The sequence below is a fragment of the Barbus barbus genome (assembly GCF_936440315.1).
Source record: "Barbus barbus genome assembly, chromosome: 6".
In the NCBI taxonomy this organism is placed as follows: domain Eukaryota; kingdom Metazoa; phylum Chordata; class Actinopteri; order Cypriniformes; family Cyprinidae; genus Barbus; species Barbus barbus.
The window spans coordinates 12297421-12311836 of record NC_136734.1 but is presented as its reverse complement, the minus strand read 5'-3'; the positions used below and the strand labels follow the sequence as shown (position 1 = coordinate 12311836).

The 14416-nt window shown below is 36.5% G+C and overlaps 2 protein-coding genes across 3 annotated transcripts in view; one reads left to right on the top strand and one right to left on the bottom strand.

The window, feature by feature from the left end:
- Positions 1 to 6325, top strand: part of cldn15b (claudin 15b) — a gene marked incomplete at both ends in the record, with an annotated part of 36801 nt that extends 30476 nt beyond the window's left edge. The window contains 3 exons of the mRNA XM_079418339.1: positions 5628 to 5709; positions 5925 to 6035; positions 6205 to 6325. Coding sequence (XP_079274465.1) covers positions 5628 to 5709; positions 5925 to 6035; positions 6205 to 6325 — 314 coding nt within the window. The remainder of the gene's footprint in view (positions 1 to 5627; positions 5710 to 5924; positions 6036 to 6204) is intronic.
- A 264-nt stretch (positions 6326 to 6589) lies between these two features.
- Positions 6590 to 14152, bottom strand: naa38 (N-alpha-acetyltransferase 38, NatC auxiliary subunit). Of its 2 annotated transcripts, none has more exons than XM_079420212.1 (3): positions 13991 to 14148; positions 13596 to 13764; positions 6590 to 8020 (listed from the first exon to the last, which is right to left on the bottom strand). In XM_079420212.1, the coding sequence occupies exons 1-3, from the start codon at positions 14033 to 14035 to the stop codon at positions 7905 to 7907; spliced, it is 330 nt and encodes a 109-aa protein (XP_079276338.1). In that variant the 5' UTR covers positions 14036 to 14148; the 3' UTR covers positions 6590 to 7904. The 2 variants fall into 2 exon arrangements, with proteins under 2 accessions (XP_079276338.1, XP_079276339.1); XM_079420213.1 differs by having other exon boundaries at positions 6653 to 8020; positions 13933 to 14152.
- Positions 14153 to 14416: the final 264 nt, after the last annotated feature.

Here is a 14416-nt window from a genome sequence, read left to right as displayed (position 1 = left end):
TTGGATCTTAATCCAACTCCTCCCACCTTACATAGACCTAAACCTACCCATCTCCACCCCCTGTATGTGGATCCAACCCCGTCCCCTGGATCTTTGTTCTGTAGTGAGGGGCTACTGGGAAATGTGGGGGTAACAGGACTGAGTGAAAACCTGGGGACACGATTAAAATGTGTATTTTATCTTAAATATTATTATTTTATTTTGAAATAAATATATTTAAAGCACAGATGGCATGTGGAGGTACACAAAAATGCAAAATAAAAATGATTTCTGAAATATTTATACATTATATTTCATGTTAAAATGTAGTGTTAGGCTCTGGGGACATGCAATGCAAACAAATGCTATATTTTCAGATTTTTAGGCACTTTAAAAAAAAAAAAATTATATATTTTAAATTTGCAGTTAGATTAATGTGCAGACTTTGCTTAATAATAAAATGTATTTTATAGTTAATTTTTATGCGTATTTGTAATGTCCATGTGTTGAATCACCCAATAATAAAATGTGACATTCTGTAGTTTTGTCTCATATTCATCTTTTAATCATACTTGTAAATGTCTTGACTCCACAGCCAACAGAGCAATTTTGTCTTTACTGTTTCATTACTTTTGTTGGGGACTGTATATCTGTTTATAAAATTGTTATTTAAAATTGTATCGCATACCCGCTTCTGCCATAATAAAGACCCATTTTGAATGTGTACGTGCTTTTCTTTTCTTTCTGCTCCCAGTCGCTGTGGTGGAGCGGTTATGAAGTATTGTTCTTTAAAATACTTTCCAGGATTTCAGAAATACATATGTATGGAAATTACACCGAAGTACGACGGTCTTCGGGATTGCTCAAAAAGGCTTTAAACAATGAATTTTGAATTGATTTCTTCTCGTAAACTCAGAGATGTGGATTCAGACGGCAATTAAATTACCACAGTGTTTGTCAAAAAACAGTAGTTAATTCGGCCGGGGATTTTTACTGATGACTGATGAGACAACCTTTACCAAAGTGATGGAAAGGCTAAAGTTTGGAGAAAAAAGGATCTGCTCATGATCCCAAACATACAAGCTCATCTGAAACACAGTGGAGGTAATGTCATGGCTTGGGCTTGCATCGCTTCTTCTGGAACAGGCTCATTAATCTTTATTGATGATGTAACACATGACAGCAGTAACAAAATAAACTCTACAGAAATATTTTGTCTGCCAATTTACAGAAAGATGCAACCCAGATAGCAAAATGACTCCGGAGCGGATCCGCCCTGGAGGTACCACAAGATCCGGAACGGATCCGCAAAACGGGTCCGTAACAGCGTCCACTTGCACAGCGCAGCGGATCCGGAACAGATAAGGTTTACGGATCTGGTCCAGACCCTATCTGTATACGCTAATAAAGTGGTTCATCCGATACAGACCCGTTCATTAAGTGGGTTTATACCTTATTTTAAATGGGTAATCTGGCCAAAACTAGCTATGGAAATACCTAAAATAGAGCTGACAAACATTATGTAGACTAGATTGCTCTATAAAAGCTTAAATATTCCATATGTCTCCCTTTATTAATATGAATAAACCAGAAAATCGTTCAAAACGTAGAAAAAAATCTAAACTTTTCTTGGCCAATAACAATTGATACAAATAATGAAACAACTTGAACAAAATACTTTTGAACAAATTGAACAAAATACCTACATTTTATATAGTGTTTCATTAACACGTACAAGAACACGAATGAGAAACACCACAAAGCTTTCTCATTCGTGTTCTTGATCTGAGACAGAAAATTATGTTCGCTTCACAAGAAGATGAGTCTGGCTTAAAATATGACCCGGCTTTAGTTCAAAACATGTTCCTCCATACCGTGTTGACTGGCTTACAGAATGACCGTATTCAAAGTGACCTCCAGCCATTCCTGTCTGACCCCAAAATTTCAGATGAAGTGTTGTTGGAGAGATTAAATGTCGCATGTTCCCATGAGACAGAAAGACAAAATAAACGAAAGTCCGAACGCAGTGCTGCTGTGCATGTCACACAGTTAAATGAATCAAAACATCAATCAAAACAGACAAAAGTTGACCTAATGTCGCAACTGCAAAGCTTAAGCAGTAAGATAATGCAAATTAAAGAAACAATCCAACAGCCCTCACCTGCTTCTCAGTGTTTTGCTGTCAGTAACAAGGCTCCAGTGATGACGACGACTCATCAGCCGCTACAAGATTTTTCACAAAGTTACCAGGCGGTAGCAGAGTGGAATAAAGAGCTGCCAAACCAAACATGGGAAATAAGTCACCCAACGAACAACATCAGTATCCACTGCAGCCCCACCACCCTAAATCACAACAGAACTCAGTTTCACAACAACAGTATATGACATCACAGCCTCACAGTCTGCAACCATGTTCATTGCCATTACAGCAGCCCCTGCTACATCCAACGTCAACACAGTATGCAACGCAGCCATCAAGATATGCTGTCCCCCCACAGCCTCGCCCACCACGGTTTAATACAGCTTCCCAACAGTATACAGCAACATCGCCACTACCACAGTACCCTCAGAAGTTTCGACAGCCACGTCCCCCAAGGACAAGACAGTGCTTTTATTGCCAGCAAAGGGGACCAGAAGAACTATGCACTCATTGTTATTGTTGTGGTAGCAGTGAGCACTTTTCAGCAGGCTGCAGAACCAGAGGTGCAAGATTTCAAAGTAGAACACCTTTAAACGGAAATGGGTTGCCTCCACGGGACAGGGAGTGACCCGAACAGCAAGAATGTCCAACCAACGTCCAAAGCAGCACTTTGAAAATGTAGAACAACAGTCCGAGTTGTCTCAACTTGATCACATTTTAACTGCTTCATGTCAAGTTAACAAATACTCATCTGTCACTTCTCTCGTCGGCAAACAATGCCTGGTAACCTGCTACTTACAAGGACACAAAACTGAGGTGTTATGGGACACAGGTTCTCAAGTATGTATTGTAGATGAACAATGGAGAAACAAGTACATACCTGAACTGAAATTGAAGGACATTACTGAGGCAACAGAAGCTCCAGATGGCCTGCAGCTTGTGGCAGCTAATGGGACCAGTATGCCTTATGTTGGATGGGTAGAGATAACTTTCAAATTGGCTTCCCCTGTTGATAGCGTAAAAGAGTTAGTCATTCCTGTCCTCGTCTTAAAAGATCAAAGGTTATCCAAACCAATCATCGGCTACAATGTGATTGAACAAGTGATGAGACAGAGTGAAGCAAGTGAAGATAATGAAGTGAGTAAAGGACGTTTGCACAAGATTGTCAAGTATGCCTTCCCTGGCATGAAGAAAAATAAGATACGGACCTTCATTAATCTTGTGACTACTGAGAATCCGGATTAATTTTTGGTGAAAACGATGAAAGACCCTGTGAACATACCAAAACGCACAGTTATGCAGATACCGTGTCAAGTTAAAATGCCATATATGAAGCAAGACACTGTTTTCTTGTTTGAACCACATGTAAACCCACAGTGTACAGATGGTCTAGAACCTCTGGAAACCCTAGTAACTCTTCAGAAAGGAAGTCGTCCAGTGGTCAAGATCAGCATACAGAACATTACAGACCATGATATCAGGCTTGCAGGGAAAACTGAGCTTGGGACAATGCAGTCAATAAAATCTGTACTACAAATTTTTGTACAAAAACATTGTTTAATGAAAAACGTTACCTCTACAAAGAAAATTAAGTTCGATAACTTGGTAAAGTTAATCTTTACGAATGAATTAGCTCAATTCAGCTATAAGAAATTTCATAGCATACAAAAGTTTCATTATTCACTTTGTGTCAGCTTGATATTTAATAAAACTCAATATCAGTAAAAATGTTGCAAAATTAATAGATTATGAAACAAAGTCGATTCGGCCATAAAGCAGCTCTGGAGAAAACAGTGATATCATAATCCAACAATTCAGTTCAAGTTTTGTCATTATGCAATACAATAAATCAGTATTATTCCTGAATATTCAGTGTCTTTTAAACCCCAGCTAAGCAATCCAGAGGTGACAGTATAACCCAAACTTCAGCAGGTGACTGAAACGAAGAAAAAACACCTTGAGAGAAACCAGGAGCAGTCAGCTCAGCTCTCCTCTGGCTAAATGAACAAAGATGGTGTGATTATGATTTCAGGCTGCATGATGTCATTCAGAATATTTCATTCAGCTCCTACTGCTGGAAGATCAGGATACGTCACGCTGTCATTTGTACACTAGTGGTACGTGAGCATTCTCTAGTACCACTCTTTGAGAACCACTGCTGTAGAGTATGCGTTTTACCTGCTAAAGAAGAGACTGAAGGGAGTAACCCCCCAAAACTGAAAGAGGCTGCGGTGAACGTCTGAAAAAGCATCACAGAAGAAGAATGCAAAAGTTTGGTGATGTCAATGGGTCACAGGCTTGATGCAGTTATTGCAAGCAAAGGATTTGCAAGTAAATATTAAATCTTATTCACTTTAATCTAGTTTAAGTCAATCTGTTCCAATACTTTTGGTCACCTGAGCAATGGGAGGGTTCAAACAAAAGGTGCTATATTCAAAGTTGTTTATCAGATCCAAATGTGAATACCTGGAAATAAAAGCTGAAATGTTGATCTCTTATCTCATATTCATCTTGTCAAGATGTCAAACCCGAATGTTTTCAGTCTACAGCAAAAATAAAGGAATTGGCCTCACTGTTTCAATACTTTTGAGGAACGTTGGCTAAACGTCTGATGCATATGACACACTTTTCTGGAAACACTTCAGGAATGTCGAAGTCGTCATCTGACAAGTTGAATTAAGTCAGATTTCCGGGAGACGCAAGTGTCGCATTTATTTTCGGTCCACCGGGAAACAAAGATGCCGTGGTGCCAAACCCCCTCACGAAAGAAGAAAGCCGTTGTGTTTACAACTGTGACGATAAACGCTTATCAGGGTCAACTAAATGCTGGATTTTCAAAAGTATGTGAAATATTTAAAGTTTGTGGCATAGAAACTTTCAAATACATCCGAGAGTTTCACACACTGGTTTGTTATTGTGGCGACATTTCCACGCCCCAAAATGTGACGCAAAACGAAACGAACTATGATTGTTCGCTTTCCTGTTCAGGCTTTCCTGTAGCTCAAATAGTAGAGCATGGCGCTAGCAACGCCAAGGTCATGGGTTTGATTCCCAGGGAAAGCAAGAGCTGATAAAATGTAAAAGCTGTAACTTGAATCCAATGTAAGTCGCTTTGGATAAAAGCGTCTGCTAAATGCATAAATGTAATGATTGGTTGTTTGACATGTCGGTCAAATGGCCTCATGGGTGGGTCTTGGCCAATGAAAGCGGCCATCTATTCCAGACCTTCAGCCGTCAGTCTGAAGGCCAGGCTACACGAGAGTATGTAGAGGGTAACATTAGCCAAGATTAGTAAATACTACATAAGTAAAGCTATGAAACCCAATGCATTAAATAATGTTAATGAACTGCAATTTGTAAAACTTTACCAAGAAATATAAATATTATGTTTTCATAATATAAACGTCTTCAAAAAGGCCTATGATAGACTATCTAGGAAAGGAGAAGAAAATGTGATTAAACATTTTGTAGTTTCTCTAAAGAACCAAAATTTATGTTCATGTTTCAGGTCTGTGCACAATGATTGCAGTGTCTTGGTATGCTTTCAATATCACTCAGGAATTCTTTGACCCACTTTATCCGGGAACAAAGTAAGTGGAATAAAAAGTTTTTATCTTAGTATGTAGAACTATTAGAGAAAATATTAAGACCCCTTTTTCTCATTTCATCCTATTTGTGAGAGTTTTCTAACTAAGCAATATCGAAAGAGTAGGAGCAATGTTTCAGACAAAATTGGCCAATCATAAAATATCAGCAGTCTTGGAATGCCGTTGTGGTGTAACTTTGATTTGTCTTATGTCTTTAGGTATGAAATTGGAGAAGGGCTGTACATTGGTTGGAGTTCAGCCACAATGGCTTTATGTGGTGGCAGCTGCTTGCTGTCTTCCTGTGGATTACACATCACAGAGGACAAAAAGTGGGTTTAGTGTGCAACACATGCCCTGTTAAAATGACACTTCACTAACCATTTCAGTAACTGTATATTAGTAACCTGCATAAGACATTGTTGGGACAGTGTGACAGCAGGTGACATCACTAGTTTTTTCAAATGTCTGTTTACAATCTTTTTCATTTTGCTTGTTCAGATCACATCTTGAGAACTTCAGATCATACTCCTACCAGCCTCAATCCAGCCATACGGTTCAGACTGTCTTTGCAACATCCAATATCCCTTCCAGCCAATATGTACTCAATGCATATGTGTAAGAAACCTACTGAATACCTGGGATCAACAAAGCCAAGATACAGACAAAACCGAGAACACACAATACAAGACCCTTTTTATGCAATATGGTCAGTCTCTGCCATAAAGCAGAAATCTCATATTTCTAATGTAAATATTCTCTGAGGTTTACTGGACAATGGAGATATGTAAATAGGTTATAGGAATTTTTTTTAAGATTAAAAAGTATTTGCATGCAGTAAATAGTTGTGTTCAAGAACTTGCAAGAAAACAGCTTTTTTTTTTTTCTGAAAACACTTTTTTTTTAAATGGGTGGGAGAAAAACAATTGATTTTCTGATGCATCTTTTTCAGTATTTTACTTTCCTAAATACTCTACGAAGGCATCATTCATTTGGAATGCAGTACATATTGGATACATGACACTTGCTGACAAACGGCTGCTTTCAAATGCTCACGTACGCTTGTGTTCGTTCTGAAGCGGAATTGCAGCTGTGCATAACTCTGAGCGGTTAAATACACTTGCATCTCAAAATACTTTTATGTGATTTATTAAGTATTTATCGATCAAGTACACAGTTATGTCTTGACAGGATAAAACATCATGTTAAAATAGAGCTGTGCATTATAATAATGTGTGAATACAGCCTATTAGACCTGCCTCTGTCTATGATGTCATCAGTAACCAAACAACAAAAATGTTTATGTGACTAATATAACTAATTTAATTAAAATGCACATATACATTTGATATTCATGGTCAGTAAACTCATTAATTAATAAGAAATGAAATGTAGAATCATTTTGGAATCAGATCATGATTCCCAGAAACAGAATCAGATCTGATTGTGAGGTACCTGAAGATTCCCACCCACTACTGAAATGTATTGTATATCTTTTCATTTTACATGAACTTGACATTATGCTGGACCAGGATATTATTTAGATTAGACCTTCTTTACTTAGACCTTGATTATTTAATATCTTCATGTTGTGATAAAGATGAATTCTATAGAAAATAAAACATTTTCTTTGAATTTGTTTTATTCTTTTTTATAAGGAGCATTTGCCTATTTAAATAATGTACTGCACTGATACATAATAATGTATTGGCACCCTAAATCACTCAATTTCAGCAACACTGGATATGCGGTTATATAGGCAATAATAATAATAACTAATAATACATTTAATGCAATAAAGTCTGTTGTCTGTGATGACGTCTGTGAATAACCTCTGCTGGTGATATGAGGTTAAGAGGGATAATTAGACGTGCAATGATTTGCAAATATGAGAAACATTATGAAAGATCTGTATCTTACTGAAAAAGTGTCAATATTTAAAACAATATGCTCACAAGCAAGCAAACACACAAACAAAAAGGTGCAGTCATATTATTATTCTTGTATCAACATAGAGGACTAATCCACTGTGTATGGAATTGGAGTTCCCTACAAATTAGAAAAACACCATTTGGGTCAATAACTCCAGCTCTAATGGATCTTCATTTCCATCTCTATATTTGCAGACACAATATGTGTATGTGTGTGTGGAGACTAGATTCTCTGTAGTCCATATGGTGATCCAGAAGTCTCTAAAGTTGTCAGAGTCCATGGGTGGTTGTCTGAAGGCTTTCAGATTCCACTTCTATAGAAACCACGTGATGGCCAGGGATCATCGCCAGTCCCAACACTCTGGGCTCACCTTGTGAGAAAGAATCTGCGCAAATTTTGATAATAGGACAAATCAAGAGCTGTAGACTCACAACTTATTTTCTATTTTTGATGTTACTGTTGTTATACAAGTAATGCTACAATTTACATATTACTTAAATGAAGTTCACACAAAAATGAATCTTTGCTGTAAATTTACTCACTCGCAGGCCCTTTGAGAGTCAAAAAAAGTAGATAGGCTACAGGCAACCCAAAATTAATATAGTGTTTATTCAGTGTGATACATCCTCTTTTTCCCTGACATTTTATGGCCAGGATTTCTACATTTCGTAAAATATCCAGGTTTTGGCTTTGCTTTCTTGTTGATGTGCTCTCTACAGTCCTCAAACACTGTATGCACACGTATCTGCATTGCTTTGACCTTTATCTGCAGATACTATCTTCTTTCACGCCATGATTGGAGGATTATGTACAAAGCCTGCACCCTGTTGGTCAAAATACTTTTCAGTCATTACCTTTAGCAAGTCTGAAAACAACAAGAAAGCAAAGCCAAAACTGACATTTTTGCCAATTTAGAAGTCCTGACCAGCACATGTCAGGGAAAAAGAGGACGTATGCTCACCCAAAATGATGATGTATTGAGGTCTTAAAAAGTGAAATGACTGGTCTGTGCAAGAAACTGAATACTACTGAAGAAAGTCACCTACATCTTGGATGGCCTGAGTGTAAGTAAATGAAAAAGCATTTTCATTTGTGGGTGAACTACTCTTTTAAATATGAATTATTATTAGTTACTGCACTTATTTGTGAAATACTACAGCATTTCACAAATATAGCATCCTCCCACTACCAAATCAGGTGGCGATGTCAGCAACTGTAGAAGTCTGGTGCCTTGCGTCTCCTCAGCAATATGAATCATTTGACGTTTTGAAGTAGCCATAGCAGAAAATAGGGCTGGGCGATATATCGCATACGACTGTCATGCGCATCTTGTCAGCAGTGGCGGACTGGCCATCTGGAGCACCGGGAGTTTTCCCGGTGGACCGCTATATAATGTGTTTAATATATATATACACACACAGAGCTGGGTAGTAACTGATTACATGTAATCTGTATTACGTAATCAGATTAAAAAAATTAAGTACTTGTAATTAGAGTAAGTTACATTTTAAAATACTCGTAATCAGACTACAGTTACTTTTTTATGGATTACATATTATTCACACAATAGAAATAAATGATTCATAATTCATTGATCCTCCCTAATTTCTCTTTTTCATCTTTTTGATTTTCCTTTCTAAAATAGCTTACTGATTATATATGTATATATAGTCCAGTTTTGTGGACATACACACAAAGCTAAGACATCATGTGGTGACAGAATTTGACCACTGGATTTACAAAAATCATTTCAGGTTTAATTGGAGTTTCAACATTGCATCAACTACTGATGATGAACATTCATTTTTATTTAAATTATTACTCTGTAGGTTTTTTAACCATGTATTTGCACATATTCACGTTATTTCTTAGTTACATGTAATGCAGGCATTCCAAAACTTTTTGTCATCTAAACCTTATTCACCAAATATATTTGCTTTAATTACCCCTGAGATTTTAAAATAAATATTTCAATAATTAAGTATCACATTTGCATGTTCACGGTTTCTTTGATGTTGATTAATGATCACATGGCATGCAGGTAAATATATAAGAAGACACCTAATCTTCGAATATCTTGGTCCGATCTGATTTGAAACCTGCTCCTCATTTCTTGAACAAAATACCAGATGGGAATTACAGATGTGGTAATTGTCAACAGTCTAATTTCACATACAAGATGTTGACCTTTACACATCCTTATACGGCAAAAACTTTTAAAATTTGGGGCACGATTTCGTGTAAGACGGCTAATGTTATTTATTTGTTGCGTTGCCCTTGCGGCCTATGTTATGTTGGTAAGACTAGCAGACCTCTGAAAAATCGTATCTCTGAACATCGGTGCGCATCGGTGCGCTTAGACATTGTGATCCAAAAAGTCCAGTAGCTCAGCATTTTGCAAATTTGAGACACTCCGTTTCCACTCTTCAGTATATAGGAATAGAGGTAGTTAAGTGTCCACAGCGCGGTGGTGATATAAATAAATTACTTTTACAACGTGAGGCCTTTTGGATTTTCACATTAGATACGTTGTCCCCTAGAGGATTAAATGAGGACTTTTATATCCGTCCATTTCTTTAATTTGATACAATATCTATTTATTTATATAGCTCTAATGAAGGTTTTGATGGTACTGGTTGAATTTATGTATGTAGGTATTATTTAATGTTGTTAAATTGTATATTGAGAATTGTATTTTGCATAGCTTTACATGTTCTGTTTTTCTATTTCTGTTATGGTTTTGGGTTATTTGTTGGGGTATTATTATTATGATAGTATTGTGTTAGGTCATGTGACCTTTATTCACCTGTATGGAGGTATAAAAAGTGGCATATCAGTGTTGTTCATTTGTCTGATGAAGAGCCTGCGTGCTCGAAACGTCACACACTATGGGATAGTTTTTTAATAATAAACATCTTTTGATATTTTTTGGAGCTTTGGTGTTGCCGACTTTTCATTCCTAATATGCTTATACTTGTTTTTTAGTCGAGCACCCATTTGAGATCGATGTGTGTGCTGTTGTTTGCTCTTTACGCAGGTAAATACAAATTTATAATCTTTTTTTAGTAAGTCTTTCATTTAAAACAAAGACTATAGAATTACAAAGACGGTTCACTCCTATACGTATGAATGGGAGAAACTGCAACACGCAATATAGAGGAATAGTCCCTCCTTCTAAATGAAAAAGCCAAATTTCCCATAGAAACCTCATTAGACCAGCCAATGCACATGTGTAGTACTAGCCTGAAAAATACGCATTTTAAAAGCTATTTGAGCATAAGAAACAACATTCATGGATGGGGCAATTAATTTCAGATTTCTGTTGCTGATTTGACTTATGTAATTTAATTGTGAGTTCAGCAAGCAGTTTTTGAGATTTCAGGATTCCCCCATTCATTAAGATAGGTCTTGTACGAGCTGCCCGGAGGCGTTGCAAATATGGCCGCAGAGTGAAGAGACTTTCCTCGAAAGGGAGTTTGTTTTAAAATGATTTATTTTCATTTTTTATGATTTAATTAATTGTCTGCTTTTCATTAAACTCACAACCCCCTGCAGTTCCTTTACGAACCCGTTTGGGAAACCTTGATGTAATATAATGTTTAATGCACTTCATGTTATAAATTACAATGAATGGAACAAGTTCTTACTCTTTGCATTTTTTACATCATTATGGTACAAGATAATGCCATTTAAATCAATGCGATAAACGAGTTAAATCAAAAGTAATCTAAAAGTAATCTGATTATATTACATAAAATGTGTAATGTAACGGATTACGTTACATTATATATAAAAATGGATTGTTGTAAATGTACATATATCTTTCTATCGGCCCAAACGAATGGCCTGGGATGCGTGGCCCACTACATTAAAAAAAATTCGAATTAATTTAGCTTGCTCCGGCTCAGTGGCAGCGGCTCAAAAGCGCTCGTCAATGTCAAACTGTTTGAAATAGCCAATCAAATTGTAGAAGGCGGGATTTACTGTTCGCAGACACTGCTGCGTGTGACTTGAATGCGAGCTGAGGTAAGATATAAGCAGCTAAACAATTCAGCAATATTTGCCAACCGTTTACAATAAAATAAATAAATTTAATGCCATGTACATTATTCGTCACAATGTAGGCTACATAACATAGCAGTTTTCAGCAGATATGAGATAAGAGTTAATGTATATCTCCTTCCATGATTACACGTGTCTAAGAAAATGTTTACAAATCTATAAAAATCATTCTCGATCTTACTCTAGAATAGAATTGTAAATCTGAAGACTTTTACTTTCGAGTGCTGTGCATAGGAAAGTGATTTATATTACAGGCCTAATAAAAATATAATTTGCTTATTAATTCACATGCATTAGCCTATTTTATGTACACACCGATTGTTAAAAGTTTGAAATAATTAAGGCTTTTTATTTATTTATTTGAAAGATTGAATTTACTTGATCAAAAATACAGTAAAACAACAGCATTATGAAATATTACAGTTAAAATAGTGGTTTTCTATTTAGGATGTTTTAAAATGTAATTTATTTCTGTGATTAAAGCTGAATTTTCAGCGTCATTACTCCAGTCTTCAGTGTCCCTTCAGAAATCATTCTAATGCTGCTTAATTATTATCAGTTATTATTTATGATCAATTATTAATAATGGTTGTATTATTGGTATAATGGTTCTCAGTTAAATAACAGCATTTATTTGAAATATAACCACTTCGTAATAAGTGTAAATGTCTTTACTGTCACTTAAATCAATTTAATCAAAGTTCCTTTTTGTATTATACAATCTTTCATTTAATGCAAAATTGTTGAAGAAAAATATAAATTTATATTTTTTAATCTTACCCAAGACTGAATGGTATCACATTTTCCACAAAAATATGAAGCAGCACAACATTTTTCAACAATAATCAGAAATGTTTATTGAGCAGCAAATCAGCATATTAGAATGATTTCTGAAGGATCGTGTGACACTGAAGACTGGAGTAATGATGCTGAAAATTCAGCTTTGATCACAGGAATCAATTATATTTTACTATGTATTCGCATAGAAGAAAGCTATTTTAAATTGTAACATTATATATTTCACAGTACTGTTTAATGCATTTTTCATCAAAATACAATTGGAGCTCTATTCCTTAAAATGATAGATGTCAAGCTCCTGAAAAAGGACAAATATTGTATATGACCAATAGAAAGGCACCATAAAAACAGTCCGCATTCTGCACATTCAAGTCTTCTAGAATGCCTTGAAATTCAATAATGAAATGCCTTTAACTGAAAATTGAGTGTTTAATCTTATCATTATACATTACTGACACTATCCTCCAATTTGATACTGTTAAGTGCTTTGACGCAATCTGTATTGTTAAAAGCGCTATATAAATAAAGGTGACTTGACTTCTAGACGATACTAGAGCATCGTGTCATGATATGGACTGGTTATATGTATTTAACTTTAGTGATATTAAACTGTAAAAATTCTTTAAAATGATTTACTATTTGCCATATACACAGAAAAGACAAATTATAATGTAAAGTAATATGCCACTAATTTATGGTGTGGTGCGGTGTTGTGGACCGGATTTGGTGGGCCACTCTTTGGCCCCAGTCCACCCCTGCTCGTCAGTAAAGCCGGTTCCGTGATTAGCGGTAAATCTCCATCACCTCCTTTCAGATGGAGCAGCATTTAATACACAGAGCCGTAGTTCACCGACAAGCTACACAATATCGCGTTCATTATCGAAGGCGATTTATCTGCGATAATAAAAGCAGGTGATGGAGATTTATCGCTAATCACGGAACCGGCTTTACTGACGAGATGCGCATGCTCGATATATCGCCCAGCCCTCAATAGTAGACTTCCATAAACAAGCACGACTAATAACGTGACACTAAAGAGTAATAATGGGTATCCAGATATTGATCAATCATAAGGTGTGTGTCTAGGATGCGCTAGACACCTGTGGATTTGAGAAACTCTTGTGCAGATCCCAGGATGACGTTGCAGTCTCTGTCTGTGCACAGGAAGAGCCCCACCAGCGTTCGCCCGTCAGTCATCCGGATCCTCATGCTCTTATTGAGGAGGTTCTCCAGCTTACACCGAGCTAGCGAATAAGCAGACGTCTCCACCTGAGACACAACATATGCTTTACATCGACTACAGAGATCAGTATATTTATCCACATGTCAATGTATTCCTTTCAAACGGAATCGTATATAATAAAGGTTTGATAACAGAAATATTCCATCAAAAAAAATCTTAACGAAGCACTGACATAAATTCATCATAGTGCTTACTAGCATTAGCTTCAGCATTAATATTTCACTGGCCTCTTATGTGACAACGTATTCAGACCTCAGTTAGCATATCCGTGCCGTTCTCTTCGCTTTCTGTTGCCATCTGAGCCTTCGTTATGTTAAAGTCTTTGTGTAAATGCGAGTCAAACGGAAAAGTGATGGCACGAGTTACTCAAAGAAGCATTCTTCTTCTTCTTTGCTGGTTCTTTTTTTCGCATTCTTAAAAAGAGCATTACCGCCATCTACTGTGGGTAATGGAACTATTTTTCTTCTCCCCCAGATCTTGCTAGTTGTTCAGCTCCTCCATCCATCCATATATTCATGGATTATTCTGTCTACCTACTTATTATAGTTTTTTTTATATATTATTTAAATTGCTTTCCTCCCCCCTCCCCCCCTGAAATGAATCTATTAGTTATAATACACTATATTCATACTAATGGTTGTATTAAATACAGATGCCTACCCTTTTGTTGATTTTCCC